The 16,961-nt window shown below is 52.0% G+C and overlaps 7 protein-coding genes across 7 annotated transcripts; 2 read left to right on the forward strand and 5 right to left on the reverse strand.

The window, feature by feature from the left end:
* Positions 1-907: 907 nt before the first annotated feature.
* Positions 908-3,050, reverse strand: PFLUO_LOCUS4400 (uncharacterized protein; the record flags this gene model as incomplete). Its single annotated transcript, XM_073781746.1, has 2 exons — positions 908-2,421; positions 2,483-3,050. 2 exons carry the CDS (start codon positions 3,048-3,050, stop codon positions 908-910), a joined length of 2,082 nt encoding a protein of 693 aa, XP_073638470.1.
* A 2,939-nt stretch (positions 3,051-5,989) lies between these two features.
* PFLUO_LOCUS4401 (uncharacterized protein) lies at positions 5,990-6,572 on the reverse strand (the record flags this gene model as incomplete). Its single annotated transcript, XM_073781747.1, has 2 exons — positions 5,990-6,173; positions 6,253-6,572. 2 exons carry the CDS (start codon positions 6,570-6,572, stop codon positions 5,990-5,992), a joined length of 504 nt encoding a protein of 167 aa, XP_073638471.1.
* A 3,170-nt stretch (positions 6,573-9,742) lies between these two features.
* On the reverse strand, positions 9,743-11,431 carry PFLUO_LOCUS4402 (uncharacterized protein; the record flags this gene model as incomplete). The annotated part of the gene is made up of 1 exon (XM_073781748.1): positions 9,743-11,431. The coding sequence occupies one exon, from the start codon at positions 11,429-11,431 to the stop codon at positions 9,743-9,745; it is 1,689 nt and encodes a 562-aa protein (XP_073638472.1).
* A 714-nt stretch (positions 11,432-12,145) lies between these two features.
* Positions 12,146-12,743, reverse strand: PFLUO_LOCUS4403 (uncharacterized protein; the record flags this gene model as incomplete). Its single annotated transcript, XM_073781749.1, has 2 exons — positions 12,146-12,388; positions 12,501-12,743. 2 exons carry the CDS (start codon positions 12,741-12,743, stop codon positions 12,146-12,148), a joined length of 486 nt encoding a protein of 161 aa, XP_073638473.1.
* Positions 12,744-13,446: 703 nt separating this feature from the next.
* PFLUO_LOCUS4404 (uncharacterized protein) lies at positions 13,447-14,442 on the forward strand (the record flags this gene model as incomplete). Its single annotated transcript, XM_073781750.1, has 2 exons — positions 13,447-13,460; positions 13,518-14,442. The coding sequence occupies 2 exons, from the start codon at positions 13,447-13,449 to the stop codon at positions 14,440-14,442; spliced, it is 939 nt and encodes a 312-aa protein (XP_073638474.1).
* Positions 14,443-14,742: 300 nt separating this feature from the next.
* Positions 14,743-15,813, reverse strand: PFLUO_LOCUS4405 (uncharacterized protein; the record flags this gene model as incomplete). The annotated part of the gene is made up of 2 exons (XM_073781751.1): positions 14,743-15,226; positions 15,287-15,813. 2 exons carry the CDS (start codon positions 15,811-15,813, stop codon positions 14,743-14,745), a joined length of 1,011 nt encoding a protein of 336 aa, XP_073638475.1.
* Positions 15,814-15,984: 171 nt separating this feature from the next.
* Positions 15,985-16,695, forward strand: PFLUO_LOCUS4406 (uncharacterized protein; the record flags this gene model as incomplete). The annotated part of the gene is made up of 3 exons (XM_073781752.1): positions 15,985-16,140; positions 16,192-16,314; positions 16,378-16,695. 3 exons carry the CDS (start codon positions 15,985-15,987, stop codon positions 16,693-16,695), a joined length of 597 nt encoding a protein of 198 aa, XP_073638476.1.
* Between the last annotated feature and the right edge of the window lie 266 nt (positions 16,696-16,961).

Here is a 16,961-nt window from a genome sequence, read left to right on the forward strand (position 1 = left end):
GAGAATCAAACGGCTTGGTGCCACCCACATCTTTATAAAAATCATATGCCAAAAGCAATGAAAGGTGAATACAATTGATGAATAATGGACTGATAGCGAGATCTAATGACTTCTCCAGACGCCTATACGTGCTGCTCGTTATACCTGTCCAAAAACGAGGTCAACGCACCAGTCATAATGTCTTTGTTTGATGATCGAATGCGAGAACTGCTATCATCACCGGAACCAAGATCGGTTCTAGACATCCTTGCCCGTACCCATGCCCTGATCCTCTATCAAATAATGCTACTCTTCGACGGCGACATCCGCTCCCAGGCGACAGCAGATGGCATCATGACGACTCTCGAATCATCTGCCATTACAATTTTGCGTACCCTGTTCATTCCAGATCAAATGGAGCCGACCGATCTTTTCTCTTTGTCGATGGGTCCGATTGACGAGTTTTGGGACTTATGGGTGTTACAAGAATCAGCACGAAGAACCGTGCTCTTCACCTTCTACTTCATTAATATTTTCAAGCTGCTTCAAGCCAATACTCCTGTAAAGTGTAACGGGAAGTACGGCCTTGTGGGTGAGCACGCGCTGTATCTTTCAGCCCACCTGTGGAAAGCCCAAAATGCATTCGACTTTGCCATCGCTTGGGCTGAAAGAAAACACTTCATCGTGTATAATCTCGACTTTTCTTCTGCGTTACAGAATGTCCAGCCTGGGGACTTGGATGTATTTGGGAGAATGCTTTTGGTCACACTTTTGGGAATTGACGAAGCCAAAGCTTGGTTCCATGTTCGGGGTGCCATTTTATGATACCTATGCCTATGGTATGACGTCTTGTTGCATGTGGCACCGAATGCCTATATTCCATAGATTCAATATATACCTTTTGAATACAGCAAAAGGGAGAAATAAATTAGACGCTGATCCACCGCGCCATCCACTGTTCGGTGACTTGCTTAGCTTCATCGACCAATCCCATGTCCAGCAACAGCTGGGTCGTGCCGCGGGTCGCGCTCTCTAGGGCACTGAAGATCCACGCGTGGGTGTAGCTGGTGTGCTCTCCAACAAAGACAGTATTCATCTCGGTCTGGAAGAAAGCAGGAATATACAGTTCCTGCTGGCCAGCATCAGGGGCGGCCCAGGAAGCACCTTGGTCAGGCATGGTGGCCCAGCAGACACGGTCATAGATGCCAGTGTATTGCTCTTTGGCGATCTCACCGTGGACATCGATCATTGCACGCTGGACGAAAGCAACGTGGTCGCTTTCACTGAAGGCCGTGGTAGCTAGGGCCGCAGCGCCCTCTTCATATGAGCCCAGGAGGACACCGGGGCCGGTGCCATTGATGTTGTATGAAGGGTAGCAGATGCTGCCGATGCCGGTGATGTTGACGGAGCCACAGCCGCCGATAATGGGATACTCCATGTGTTCCCAGAAACGTGTCTTGTACAGCAGGGCCACCTTACACGCAGACTCATATCCATAGCGTTGGATCGCATTGTTGAGACTTATGGAGTACTGAGGGATCTGCCAGAGCCTCACTCGAGTGAATGGAACGGCGTTAACGACGTAGTCGAATTCCATGGTCTTACTCTCAGCCCAGGAATCGTTGCGGGGACGGTAGTACACCGTCATCTTCTCCTTGTCCTCATCCCAATCCATGCGGTTGACCACGCTGTAGAAGAGAGTTCGGTCCTTGACCAGAGGCGTGATGGCCAGCGGCAAGCTACTCAAACCCTTATCGATCGTCTTCCACTGCGTGGCAGAGAAGTAGACATCATCGTAGAGCCAGCTGTCATAGCTATCGGCCAAGGAGTCCACTTGATCGGTGATGTTGACGTTGGCCTTAAGGTAATATCTGAGGTAGTTGGACTCCGACCAGCCCAAGTAACCTGCATCCACGGCCTTCTTATGTGCCTTGAACACGTTAGTAGCCATCTCAGTGATATTCGTCTTGTTCAGAGCCAACCAATCTTCGACTTTGGCGGCATAAGGTGTAGCAGCCGGGGCCGACGCCTCTGGGGTGGACTCGAGGCTCTTGTTGGCTTGCACTTCGGCGTTTCCCGGAACGGTTCCATCTGGTCGGCGTTTAGTTGTATCGACCGGGTCATTGGCAGCGCTTTCGATCCATTGGATGAAGTTGACTTCCAGATCCGGGTCATGGTGGTTAAGTTTGTTCACATAATCCGCCAACTGGAATACCATCTTGTGGTCTTGGATTTCGATCACCTCATCCGTACCCGCGTAAGTGATATTGACGGGAAATCGCATCGGTCCCATTTCCTGATACTGGTACTGGTCAGGGCGCGTGTTATTAAGATAGCTAGTGTGGATTCGTCCCCCGACGCGGCCGGTCGATTCGATGATCTTCCAGTTCTTAATTCCGACAGAGTCAAGAAGTAGCTGATGAACAGTCAGTAGGATGCTTTCTAAACAGGCTTGAAATTGGAAGAAAACTCTTGCGTACCGATGTCATCAATCCAGACATACCACCTCCCAAGATACCAATCTCCTTCGCTTTGGCCTTCCCAACGAATCGCTGGCTGGGCTCCTTCGCTTTCAGGTAAGCGACACCATCGAACCAGGGCCCCTCGACATCCGAAATGTCTGCCAGATCAATAGAGATGTCGTGCGCACGCTTGGCCTTCTTTGTGGCCACGTTAATTGGCGAAGACGAGCCGATCCATTGATCGTCCGAGTACGCATGGAGACAGCCGTCTACCGTAATATCCTTGGGGGTGACCCAAACAAACCGACTGGGCCGTTGATCCTCCCAGTCCAGGTGTCGGCGTGCCAGATGGTGGTTTCCAATGTAGGTTGAGCCGACCTCGTGGAAAGCCAGAGAAGGATGAGATGAAGACATATCGCAGCTTCCATAATGAATGGCGAAATGGCCATCCACGGGGGAATGGTAGTCCACGTAAATATTGCTCAGTCCATCTATCTCAACAGTACCGGGGACAGAAAGAGAGATCTTTGCGCTGGGAATGGCAGTAGCTTGGGCAGATGAAGCCAGAGCAATGGCTCCCAAGAGGGCCACCGTGGGACGGACGGCCATTGTGATGACGATTGAGATATCTACAGAGCCTTAAAGACGAAATCAGCAGCGGAAACGAAGCCTCACCCAGGATATTTATGTTTTCTTAGGCCCTCGCCTACTTTGGTCCCGGAACTTGCACTAACGGGTCTATAGGTACAAGTCAACATATCCTTATCAGTAGAATTCAATATAGCCGAGCCCTAGCGTATAATCTTGCCGGTACCTGTCCTAAATAACCCCAGGTATACAGACTTCCTAGTCGGCTCATGCCGACATGTCTGACGTATATCGGACTATATCCAGGAAAATTGGCGAATCGTAATGGCTGAAGGACCCGTCTCGAGATAGGGCAGTCTGGGGATCGCGGGGTCACCCGGAAGCTGGGTTCCTTCTTTTCTTTGCCTAGGCAATGATTTGGCTCCAGTCAAGCACGCAGAGAAGTTAACGTAGGAGACACCAATATTTCGTCCAACCAAACATTGAAACCCCTTCTGTGGCAACCTCTCGGATCTAAGCTTTCGCAGAGGCTAGTTGCATACCAAGAAAAGCGTCATCGGCAATTGCTATCCGCATAGAGACAAAGCACTGCACAGCGGACCCATTGACTCCGTAGGGCCCAAGCGCGGGCGTTTATCTCCAGAATACCAAGAGACTGTGAATGGGCGATTGGCCCTGGGTGACAAAACCCGGTGTTCCTTCCCTCGGCCGGCATGGATATGTGTGTCGTAGATATCTTATCAGACACCCTATCTACCGTACTATCTACCCTCGGCCGGGCTATCTGGGGTACACGAGTGACACCTGCCGCTTCAGGTTAAGCCACGCTTGGCATACAGGAATAAGCGCTTACATAGATAACACAGGCGAGTCTGGAAGTTGTTCTGCAGTGAGATAGATTCAAAACGCAGATACTTCTACTACCCGCAAGGAGACCATAGGTGCGCTCGGATACCAGTGCATGCCAGATTTCCCGCTTCCGACAATATCTACTGTTCAGGGCGTGACATTCCCGGGCATGTATCTCGCTCACTTTAGTTTTTTGTTGTGCTTCATTATCCTGAGATGCCGAAGCTACTAGAGAGAAAGTCGTTGCCAAATCTACTCGTGGGAAAGCGGATGAAGGCGTGCTCTATCAAAACATGTCCCCCGAGTCCTGAACTGCGTGAGTGTCAGGAGGCAAAGTCAGGGCCTCCAAGTAGGGATTCAGAGGCGTCAGACAGCTTCGTTACAAATTAGAAGTGAATAGTTAAGCACGAACTGAGATATCCCCAGTACGCCAATGTTCTGGTACAGGGTAGCTTCAGTGTTTATTCCACCGTGACTGTCGCGGGGACGATACATGCTCCCCGCAATCTGCTAGGTCCCTGATAGGGCAAGGTGGGGGAGATTAAACATAAACCGTTGTTGGAAACGGGAGATAAGACGACTTTGTCAAATAGTACCCCGACTGCACAAGATGGCTAGATTGGCTCTATACCAAACAAACCTCTTGTATATGCATACACTTGGCTACACAGCTCTACTCTAACCCTACCCTCCTCCTTTATCAACACCAAATCTACACGCACACGAGAAAATAATACGAAACATCCATTGCCACTACAATTCAAACCACAAAGCTACCTACCTACCAAGCATGCAAGCGTGATAGGTAGGGAGGCATTGAGGCGAAAGAAGAGTAAGGGAAGAAGTAAAGACAAGATAAATAGTAGGGGACTTGAGACATGCACGCTTTCCTGGGTATGGCAGATGGCAAGGCGAGAGAGAAGTAGATGCGCAGAAAAAAAAACAACAAAAACAAAAACAAGACTGAACTGAACTTTAAAAAAAAAACCCAGAGACGATAATAGAGGAAACAGGGGGGAAGGGTGGTGGGCTGAAGTGCAGCACATGATGGAAGGGGGTTGATTCGGTCTGAAGGCCAAGTCAATATTTTTGGGGCTGGTGCAGCAGCAGCATTGAGTCCATGAGAATGAGAAAGGGGGAAGGAGGGAGGGAGGAAGATGCAACAGAGACGATGTACACTGCAAGCAAGAGAATAAGAGAGAAGAATAAAAATGGACTTGGCTGCTGGCTGCGAAACACAGAAAGAAAGGACCCCTCAACAAAAACACTATGCGTTTCCCCTTTCCCAGCACGCCGTTCTCCTCCTGTGACCATAACCATGAACCATAATGCCCATGCAATGTGCCCATGACGACGAAAACATTTCCAGTGCGCGGCTCCAGACGGCAAGAGTCATTTCACAATTCAAATCGAGTCTAGTCCCAGTCCCCAAAACGCCCGAGGTGCTATGCTTTCAACAACAAATGAAGGGGGAAAAACAGACAGAAGCAAAAGTACAAGGTGGAACGACACGGGATCCACGCGCAAGACACCGCAAAGAAAAACAAAAACAAAAACAAAACACAAAAATAACGCCAAATGACGAGACAACACACAACAAAGTATCAACGGTAAAAACGGTGGAACCGCGTGATCACCCGAAGTGACAAACCCGCATGTTTCGAATTGATCGAAGCAAGGATGCCAAGACTCGGGTGGCGGCCCACCTGTGAACCACCCGGCATGCAGATGATGATGTCACGGATACCCCTTGTTCCCCTGGCTATAGTGGCCGGCGTGTTGAAAAGAACAGGGGCGACCGTGACGGAGAAGGTGAAGTAATAAACAATGCTCGATGCCACTCGAGCCAGTCGGGTGGACGAATGATGGACGTGAAGGGAATGGCGACAATCGGAATCGTCCTGAGACGAAATTTTTACCCGGCGGCTGCTGACCCGGGCCCCACGCCAACGCAGCGTATGGATCGTAAGGGATTTTTTGTGACGAGGGTTCAGGTCGGCAACAGACTGAGACCATGGTGGCGACAAAATAGCAAGAAAAAAAAAAGACGGCGGATGTTCATCATCGTAAACGAGAAAAAAAAGTCAAGAATCGACGAGTGTAGACGGGTGCTACTTCTGCGCCTTGCGAGCCTTTGTGCTTCGGGTCATTTCATTCTTGGTCATGTTGCGAGTCAGTCCCCCGATGTAGTCCTGCAAGACTTTGTTTTCCGTCTCCAGCTTGTCGTGGTCGGATTTGACGGCATCGATGCGTTCAGCGAGTGCCTGTAGCGAAGATTGGAGGGCCTTGGCTTGTCTTTTAGGGTTAAAATTAGCAAACCAGAATCGTGTTGGCGACTGCAAATCCCAAAAAAAACAAAAACAAAGATACTCACTCTTGAAGAGTCTGGCGAGCCTCCTTACCCAGGCGCTCCAGATCAGCCGAATTGCGACGCGGACTCATGGCGCGGGCGTCGTCCGGTGGGAACTCTTCCTCCTCGATTTCAATCTCCGGGTGATCGCGGGGGACCAGGATGGACGCGGAGGGTTTGCGGCTAGCCATACGCGGACGTTCGGATCGACCTCGACGCTCGTTTTCGGCGTCAGATATGGATGATGATGATGAAAGGGATGACATGTGCATGCGGCCACTGTCGTTGGGATGCGGCAGTGTGTCGACGGGAGAAGCCTCGTTCATCTCTGTATCAGACGCCATAAGGTTGGTTCGCGACAAGGGAAGTAGAGGAATGTCAAAGAGACGTGATTCGCACGCTTAGGTCCAGAGTGGCGGATGATCGTGATTCCCTCACGATCCAAACCAAAAAAAAAACGAGGGCGAAGGTTGAACCGAGATGGATGCTCGAACGACCACGGATCTACCCCTAGCGATGGACCCCAGACGATCAAATCTGTGTTACGCTTGAGGTAGCGACCGGGGTCGAGTGGGAGAGGGCGGTGGGTGGGAGAGGACGGTAGGAGGGAGATGGATGGTGGGCGTTTGGTGTGGGAAGCGACCGCAATGCAGGTTCGGGGGGGTTTTTTGGAGGCGTTGGACCGAGGACGGACGGAGGGGAGGACGTCAGGGACGAACAGAAAACAAAGGTCAAAGCGAGTGAGGAAGAGCGTAGACACAGAGCGAGAGGTCGAGGCGATCAGCCGCGAATGGGAGGAGGGGGGGGGAGGGGAACGAATTAGCTCAAAATAACACAGAGTGGTTGAGTAAGTAGAGAAGGGAGGGAGGAAGACGATGGATGGGAAGGAGGAGAAAAAGGAAATGGGATTAGGTTACGGTATCCGTATTGGGCGAACGGTACCTGGGAGTGACTTGGGTGGCCCGTAGTGGCGGAGTGGCCCACGCTGGTACCTCCGGTGTTCCCTGTTCATCCCTTCCCGAAAGGAACACCCTCTCTCTGTCCCAGCGCGTGGCAGCCACCGAACAGCTGTTAGAGATGGACTACGACTGACTCGACGGACAGGGTTGAAACGGCACAGATTAAGCCCCCACCGAATTGTTTGTGATGATTATCGGGATACTCCGACCTCCATCCCTACTGACAACATGAAAATATTTTCAAGCCAACATATCCCTTCACACCTCTCTCCTGGATGTGGGAGGGGGAAGAACCCTCCCTAACTAACTAGTAGGGCACAACTCTCGGTTCCGCTACCACGAGCCCACCCGCCCCCCAGCCAACGAGCGTGTAGCCTACCGCTGACGATCCTCCACCGCCAGAGTGGCCGAGTTCGTTACCAAACCCTCCCTCACTCACTATTCCCAAACGGACTCTGGCCCTGATCATAATCATCGTCATCGCCGGCAAGGATACGTGCTCGGTACTGCATTCCATCCCGCCCACCAGGAAACACAGAAGAGTGTGAGGGTACTAGTGAATTATGTAACTAACTATGGGGCAACTCCGTCCGCCTTCAGGGGGGAAGGGAGGGGCCCGCTATGCAATGTCGATCGAGCCGCAACGAGCGACAAATGACGCCATTTGACGGGTCCTGAGTCGATTCTTCTCACGCGGACGGGTGGTTACGAGAGTTGGTTGTGGTCAGTTACGAACTACGCGCGACTATACTCCGGCCAATGTGGCCACCCCGTCGGAGACCACTATCCATGCGGTGAGGGAAAACGTTTCCGAAGAAGCTAAGAATGATTTTACTCTCCGCAGTAGTCACTCACGGTCCTGTGGGTGGTTCAGGGTTAGAGCCAATAGTGGGATCCCATCCGGTGGCAGACGATCCATTCTCGTGGGTTTGACATGGGCCCCTATCATTGACGGATCGAGCGGCGCGCTAGGGTCCAAGTGAAACCCGGCAGGGACATCATGTTGCCGATCCCTGTGGGAGGGCAAACCTTCGCAGCAGAAGAGCAGTAGGGCTCCGTACGACATGAATGAATCGTCAGAGGTGGCGAGAGGTTCGGAGATAATGTGATGGATCGTAAGCGGTGCGAAGGACCGAGATGGACAACAAATGGCGGTCGTTCCTGGATCCCCGACGGTCAGATGACCACGCTCAGGCCTAACATCCCTAGAGTATAGATACCCCGGGTAATACTACGCTCTGCTATTATTTCCATTGACACGGTAGTAGTCCGTTAACCCAAATCCCTAATATCGAATGTACGGCATGCTACATAATAACAATATGTAATTGCCACCCTTCGGTGAGGCTCCGCTAAACAGCAAAGAAAGCTGAGACATTACGCGTGTTTCTTTCGATCAAGCAAAAAGGCAAAAGCGCCCACTGTGCGATCTGCAGGTGCCACTGATTAGGAGCGGTGGTGCTCCCCAACGGAACGAAATTTCCGCCCTTTGCGCTACGATTGGACCAACCAGCGCGCCGAGAGATCCAACCAGCGCACGAGCGCGGCAGTACTTTGGTACTTTTGTCAAAACGTATGTCCAGTATGGACTTTCAGAAAGTGTAGGATTGAGAGACCTTATAACACCGTCGGAACACGAACAATGCTAGTTTCTTCAATAAATAAATAAACAATCATCTCTCTGTATGCTAGACGATACAATCCTACATACGCAATAGCCTTTGCTAATTTTATGTAACTAACCCATGGTAACTAATTTATGCAAGCGGATAGACATTGCCATTGTTTGTGGAACGAGGGTTTGGTTTGGGGTCGTCGCCGGATCAGGAATGTTGCTTTCCAACCAAGTGGAATGCACCTTACATACCCTTTTGGGCCATCGTCTGTATCGTAAGCGTTTACCACAATATTCTCAAGTGGCGTGGACACTACCGAGCTAGGAAGTCCACCACAGAAGCGAGGTAATACTCCATATTCCCTAGTCCGTACAAATCATAAGATCATACCTAATAATGATGGCGCGATCCCCCACGAAATCCAAGCCGATCGAGCGCTAGGTAAAATCAAGGATCCCGATCCGAAAACAGGATTTGTATTACTGGCGGAGCTGATCTGCAGGGCGCCTTGTACTACACACGATACCCCAACCCACTACACTCCAGTCGGAAGAGTGATACTCAAGGACTTGGATTCATAGTTTGAATGGGTCGATCGCCATTCTACAAAATGCGGAGCCGATAGAAGGACAATCGAGTTAAATGTTCTGATTGTCACTACTAACACTTGAGCAACGAAACCCAACGCCAAGGACAGCGCTAGCTATGAATCCTGCATTCTGACAGTCGGTGAAACCCCTGGATCGGGTTGTGAGCAATTGCCATTCAAATGTATATGCAAAACCAACCGGAGGCGCCCGATGAATAGTAACAATAGGAAGAATAGTTATACCAATTCCAATGACCCCAACGATAATGTGCCTGCTTATCCAAGACCCAATGCATGAAGGAATATACCGTACCACACGTCCAACAGAAACAAAAAAACCGTGTCGGTCATCAGTCATGAGAGAGAGATTCGCAGGTCTGCCATTGATACAGCGCCCTCAACACCGCCACACCGCTAGACTGCGTCTCGACGGTCCGGCCGCGGCCACGGTCGTTATAATCCTTTTTGTTCGTAGCACCAGTACTGTGGGCAGCAGCCCCAACACCAGAGAACGGCGGATGATCGTAGAGGATCGTATTGCGGAAGTCCACCGCGCCGGCGGGGAGGACGCTAGTGTCGACGAGCGCATCAGAATCACCAAGCGCACCGTATGCCCTGCCCCACCAGGCTCCGAACTTGCCGTCGTCGTCGCGGGTCATGAGCGCTGCCTTGGCATTGTGTTCGATCCAGCCGCCATAGGAACGGCAGCGTTCCAGGTGTTTCCCGTAGTTTTCATCCCGCGGACTCTTCTCGGTATGTGCGCCGCGGCGGGTAGCATCGCCAACCAAGAATCGCTCTTCCTGGGGTCGGAGTGGTCGGCAGAATTCTGCTAGGTGGTGGAAAAATATCCCCTTGAAGGTCTGCCCGTCTTGATTACACGCTCCGCGTGAGTCGCATACGTCTTCCAGGACACCGCCGCGGCCTAATCCGGCCCATTGCTGGCTGTCAGTCTGCGGCCAGCCTGTGGCGCGCAGCACGCTGTAGATCAGCTCGTGGCCGTCGCGGAGGTAGTCCTGATCTCCCGTGGCTAGCCACAACCCTCGCAAACTACTGAGCACGACTCCCTGGTTATAGGTGTATGCCATAGTATTGAGCAAGTCGCACTTCTTCGTGCCTGGCTTTGATGGGCTTTTCCAGCCACTGATGTGGAAGCCGTCACCATACAACCCGAGGGGTCCGGTCATGTTCGAGTGCTTGAGCCACGCATACCCATCGACAGCGGCTTTCAGGTGTGCGGGATTATGTGGGAAGCCATCGCGGCCAGAACTCTGGCTGGCTATGAACGGGGATTCGATCGGGTCGCCAGGGAAATAGAGGTACATCCCGATACTGGCGGAGATATACAGCTCGTTGGTGATGGCGTTCTTATACGGACCCAGGTGAGGGCTCCAGACCATCCCACCGCCGCACAGGGTCTCGTCCCACCCGACCGAGGCAAGCTCCCAGAAAAGACGTGCGCGGTGAGCGGCCGAGTCGCGGAACTGGGTCCCATACCACGACTTCGTTGACATTGCGGAGGATGTTTCATAGGTGTAGTGCAGATCTGAGTGCAGGTCCTGGAACTTGATGTTCTCCAGCCAGTCCAATACAACCCACAACATATCGTCGTAGGCCTGCTGGCGCAAACCGAATGAATTCTCCCCAAAATAGAAGGTAGAGGTATGGCTGAAGAAGTGGTTGATGGTGTTTTCAACCGCACGGAAAGACGGAGTAATGTCGTGGGCCGTGTCAGTCAGGGATGCCAGTGTCGCGGCCACATGGGTGTTTAGCACGGCAGCTGTCCAGTCGATGGCGGTTGGCCAAGTGCCCAGCCACAGCTGGAAGTAGTCGTCCTGCATGACATGCAATGCCCCGATGAGGTTGTGTAGGGTTTTGCTGGCGGGCTCCTCGTCTTTTTCTCTCTCTTTCGCAGCGGCATGTCCGAGTGAGATCTGATTGGGGAAGGACAACGCATTGGCGAAGGAAAGAAAGAAGAACAGCGCAATAACGATAAAGAGGGATGATGGGAGCCCAGCAGGGCCCTGGCGTGCGAGGCCCATTGTTACAATGCCGCCTGGTTTCCGAGGCCCTCCTGGGATATAATATAGGGCAGAGCGCAAGAGGGGAGTGAAAGATGGGGGATTTCATGGTATGCGGGGAACCTGGTCTGGATCAAGGGCTGACTAAGGGCCAGTGCCTGGGGGCCATAACTACACATGTCATGTTCCATGGAGAGAGAGAGACAGCGCGGGCAGAAATGGGGAAAATGAACTAAACGCTATGGCCACAACTACAGGACGGCCAGAGCACGAGTCGCATGATGCATCTACACTACGCGGGGTGGCACGGACAGTGCGGAGAACGAGAGGTTCAGCAAGCTGACTGGGTGTGCGTTCATGAAGTGCATTATAGGGCTAGGGTTCTCTTAGGTCATATCCATTCTGAAATACCGTCAGCATACATTTCTTCTTGGCTGTCAGATCATCTTACCATTCTGGCAAGGTCTCACGGCGCCGGCATATGTCTCGTCGGGGCCGTGCTGCGATACAAGCTTATATTAAACTCGCACGGCTGTAAACCCATAGAGACATGCCGGCGGGTAGTATGCTTCATCGAGAAGTCGAGATTCATGGGAAGCGCAAAGAGGAGCGGGGGACAGCGCAGTGCTCGCAAAAAGAAGAGCAGGTATCACAAAGAAGGCGGCGACCGATCATGCATCTCTGTCAAACGGATCCCGGGTCCAAATGCGTTGCAAAGAACAAAGAAAAACACTCTTATTGCCGCTCCCCGCCAGCGCCAGCACCAGGGCTGCGACTCCGATCCCGGCTCCGGCTGCGACCCCGAGCTCCAGCACCAGCACCGCCCTTGGGTCCTCCGCCCTTGCCCTTGCTTGCGGGAGGCGGACGGACAAAAGCATAGTCGACGGTAATCGTCTGGTCCAGCAGCTTGACACCATTCAGGTTCTTGATCGCCTCGCTGGCTTCGGGGAGGGTCGAGTACTCGATCAATGCGTATCCCTGCGCAGCGCAAATGTCATGTCAGCCTTGCATCCAGTAACTGCAAAATGCCACCCCCAATACAAAGAACACGGTCACTGGAATAATACCGCGCTCCCACAAAGAAACGTACCTTGACGTAACCCGTTCGCCGATCAAGGTTCAAACTGAAGTTTTTGATCTCCCCATATTCCGAGAACAGATCCGTGACGTCCTCTTCTGATGCCTCCTCGTGGATATTCGACACGATCACGATCCATCCCTCGATACTGCGCACGGCGACTGCGCCCGTTTGGGTGCTGGGCTCGAAGCCGCGGCCGGATTGCGGTGCGTCGTCCTGTGCGACGGGAGGGTCAACTTCCATTTCGTTTGACATGGTGAGGACGGTGGGTTGTGTGGCAATGGGACAATATGGCGCTGGTCGCGTTGGTAGGATTGGCTAGTAAGGGGGTTTTCAATTGGGCCTGGCTTTGGATTGCAGGTCTGAGTTGAGGTGGGAGTCGAATTGGCGCCGTTCAAGGTGAGCTCGTGTGCTTATGTAAGCGAATGGACTGTCGATGACTGCGACGATGTATATACAGTAGAGGCATATCTCCTGCAACATTTCAGGGGCATTTCTCCCGGCTGACACTACGTCTTCAACATCAGGAAGCTGTACGGTTCTCAAAGAGGGTTGAACCTACCTTTCGCCAACACTAGCCAGTACTCTCAAACTAATATGACGAACCATCACAATATGGATACACCAATCTGTCAATTCAGAAGAGATGAGCACTTGAAGATACAATATGTCTTTAACAGTACTTCAAATTCTAGTCTCTGCGGTATGCAGTGCAATTTTATTGTCCTACAGGGCTCAATAGTCTGGTCTTTCAAAGAGGAAACAATATCAACAAGAAAACAGATGAAACGAGACCCAAGTAAATCAGTCCTATCTCTTCAATAACCAAATCTCTCCTTCAATCTCACTTCTCCCAAGCAAACCAGAAACTTTTCACCTCATCCTTTCCATTTCCCTTCCACCAGCCATCCTCGTCGACTGAACTGTTCATCAACAGACTCGAACATCCCCTGACCAGATGTTGGGGCACTGGTAAGTAGTTCGTTTGGTCAATACTCCCAAAGAAGCAGCTAAACTAAGGATTACCAGCGACGACGCCTCGTGCAGCTGCCACCCGGTCTCAAAGAAACCAACCACCAAGTCGCTCAGTCTCACTCTGTACGATAGCAAACAAAAGTACACTCTCCCGCTCCATGGCGAAGACACCGAACTCGACGTGACCTTCGACATCATCACAGGCACCATGATCCTCAAACAGAAAATCCGTCTGTCCGGGATCTGGCCGCGAGTGCAACAGAAGACAGTCATGTACACCAACCAGGCGAACAGCATCTTCGTTAACCTTCAGGGATTGGCCGACAATGCGATTTTGCTTACTTTCAAGATGCTACCGCCGCTGCCACCACCATCATCATCAGACGATGGAGACGACGGTCCTGAAAGCGAAACAACCAAGCAGAAACCAGTACAGAAGTTTGCAGAGCAGACCCCCCGGATCTGGCGACAAGTGCGCGGATTCTGTCCCGGCCTGGTAGACGAAGGACCGCTTTTCGAAGAGCTCCTTGAGAGCTACTCGCACGAGAAGATCCTCCGCTTGCACATCCCTGGCGGTCGGCACAAAGGCTGGAAAACAATTGCATTGATCCTGCTCACATACCGCAAGATTGATCTACCGACCTGGCACAGGCTCGTGACCAGCGAGAAACTCACAGAGATTGCGGGATTGAATTGGAGGCTTGTTGAAAAGAAGATTGATCCAGAGACGCAGTTTCTGCGCAGACAGAAGGCTATGAATATGAAGACTGTAGCCCGGGAGACGAAGATGAAGAGGGCCTCTTTCATCCGGAGTCATATTACGAAGATTGGTGGAGGCGGACATTGGGATGATGACAAAGGGGCAGGCGGTTTGAATGAGGTTACTACGCTCTCGCATACATTGAGTCTGCAGAATGGGTTTGGGATTGAGGTTGGGGATGCGAATCTTGCGGGTCTTGATATTGGTGGTGAGACATGAAGATGTGAGGATGTACCCTCTCGTATGAGGACTGAAGATACGAGGATGATCTGTACAATATGAAGCCTTGCTCAAGAATTAATGATTAGATGTTTCAAAATATTCATATTCCAAAAAGGGGTCTGTAGCCTTTTTTTTGTCTATGGAGTGGAGATGCATTCGCGACCCCTTTGTATATCCGTAGGAGCGAAGAAAAGTAGAACATAAGAAATTACATTTAGACAAGAAAAGAATCAGCCAGATACCAGTTTAGCGCCTAGGAGCAAGCACAGCCCGTGCAGTTCCTTGCCAGGAAGCAGTCTACTTCCGGTTGTTGCTCCGCATGCCGAGAATCTGGACCATACGGATGAAGATGTTGATAAAGTCCAGTTCGAGGCTAACACTCTCGTTGACGACATCGCGCTGGATCAGACCGCGCTCGGCCATACGAGCGTGGTGCAGAATCTTCTGCACGTCGTAGAGGGTGAAGCCACCGAAGACAGCGAGACCGCCGTACAGCCAGAGGCGCTCAGTCCACATCAGAGTGCGGACAGCGGTGGCGGGCAGAACCAGGGGAGCGAATCCAGAGAGGGCGACGATGGTCACACCGGCAAGCAGCGGGCCGCCTAGGTAGAGGTATTTCTCCTGCTTAGCGGTGGCGCCGACGAAGGCAATCGAGCCCATCATGCCAACGGTGTAGAGACCGGCACGAGCGAGCAGAGCGGGGTGCATGAACATCAGAGGGGAGAGGAGCGCGGCCTGGGTGAGGTTGAAGGCGGTCCAGAGGCCGTACTTCATGACGTAGCTAATTTTCGGAGTTGTTAGCAATAGCCTCGAGACTCAAGGGGGTAAAAGGGGGACATACTTATCCGGAGACGTGTAGAAAGTGCCGTACATCGTGCCGATGCTACCAACCAGACCGAGACCCACGACAACCCACGGGTTGAAGGCCATCAGACGATGCGACCAACCGTTCATGTGCAGAGCGCGCGCCGCAACACCAATAATACCAATACCAAGACCGGTGTGCATGAAGGTCTCGTTCAGGAAGCTGCGCTCGAACGCGGGCATGCCACCGTCCTCGCGGGTCTCCCGGTTGAAGATGAAGTTGGTGGCCATGATGGTGCCGCCGACGATGGCAGCGCCGTACACCAGCTTCGAGGTCATGTTGCCACCCTGAGCGGCGCTGGCGGGCTGCTGCATGTATGTCCGGCGGAATGCATTCTGGAAGGTTTGACGGGACTTATTCAGGATGGACGATGCTCCCAGCGGCTTGGTGGCCTGTGACTTGAAAGGGGAGTTGTGGACAAAACGGGCGGCGTTGGAGGAGAGCTTGGGGGCTTGACGGAGAGCCGAGGATACGGCGAAGGGACGCCGGAGGAAGAACGCCATGACTGCGATGGATGCAGAGTGTGGGAGAGAGAGACGGTAGATGGCGATGGGTTGATTATAAGTGCACGGATTATTACCCATTAACTCCGTCATCTTCCGCCTTCCGCTTCAAGAAAGTTCGAGAAGGTCACGGGATATCAGTCATCGCAACCTTCATTTCTTCAACTCGTAATGGCGCAACTAGAGACTCTGGCTCTGCCGCATCTGCCGTCCTCGCTGCCCGTGCATGTGGCCCTCTATTGCGATGTTCAAAACTCCGCCTTTCTGAAGCAGCAGCTTCTGGAGGGCAACGCAGACTTCGAGTATGCCTTGGTCGATGCGAGCATGGTAGGCTGCCCCGATTTAGATATGCGACTCAATCGCTGACGGAGAAAACAGGTTCTGACACGGGCACATGCGACCGCAGCCATATTTCGGGCTGTCAATGACTACATGAATGGGCGACTCATGTCCCGCAATGTGCACTCGGAGATTGTCTTCTCGTTGAGCCCTGCAAATAATGTATGTGTATATATATATTTTCCCTCCAACATAACATTACAGACCAACTAATCTATTGCACAGATTGCCGACTCGTTTCGTAAATTTGGAATCGCAGATGCAACGAAAGATCTGCTCGTGGTCAGAGTCTCCGTGTCGCCGGAGATCACGCATGAGTCCGTTGCCGCTCATTTGGCTACCGCCATTCAAGGGACCTCTGTGCCATTTGACGATGAGACTCTCTCTGAGGTGTCCGATATCACCAAAATCAAGAAGGCATATAAATTGGGAGCGCTACCATCCCCGTCTTCCAAGACAGAGTGCAATGGCACGGCCGATAATGACGCGAAGCGGCGACTGGAGCTCTCGCTCGTCGGAGCAATTGCATTGCGGGGCTCGTGAAGCCGATATGACACCATGTTATTTGAAAAGTCGCTCTCAAAAGAGCTCAAGTCGATACGATACCCCATTCCAACGCCGTGCCTGCCACGCTGAGAGACCGCCCTGGTCGATTGAACTGGTGACAGAGCAGGAACTAGCTTCGGAATCGGCAAGCAATCGCAGAAAAGTTCAAAAATTAGGCGATCAATTTGCTGGCTAGACAGAAGACGACTTTTTTCTGAATACAGGATTACTAAATTAAACATGCAAGCATTTCGAGCGGTTTA

Source organism: Penicillium psychrofluorescens (assembly GCF_964197705.1).
Source record: "Penicillium psychrofluorescens genome assembly, chromosome: 3".
Lineage (NCBI taxonomy): Eukaryota > Fungi > Ascomycota > Eurotiomycetes > Eurotiales > Aspergillaceae > Penicillium > Penicillium psychrofluorescens.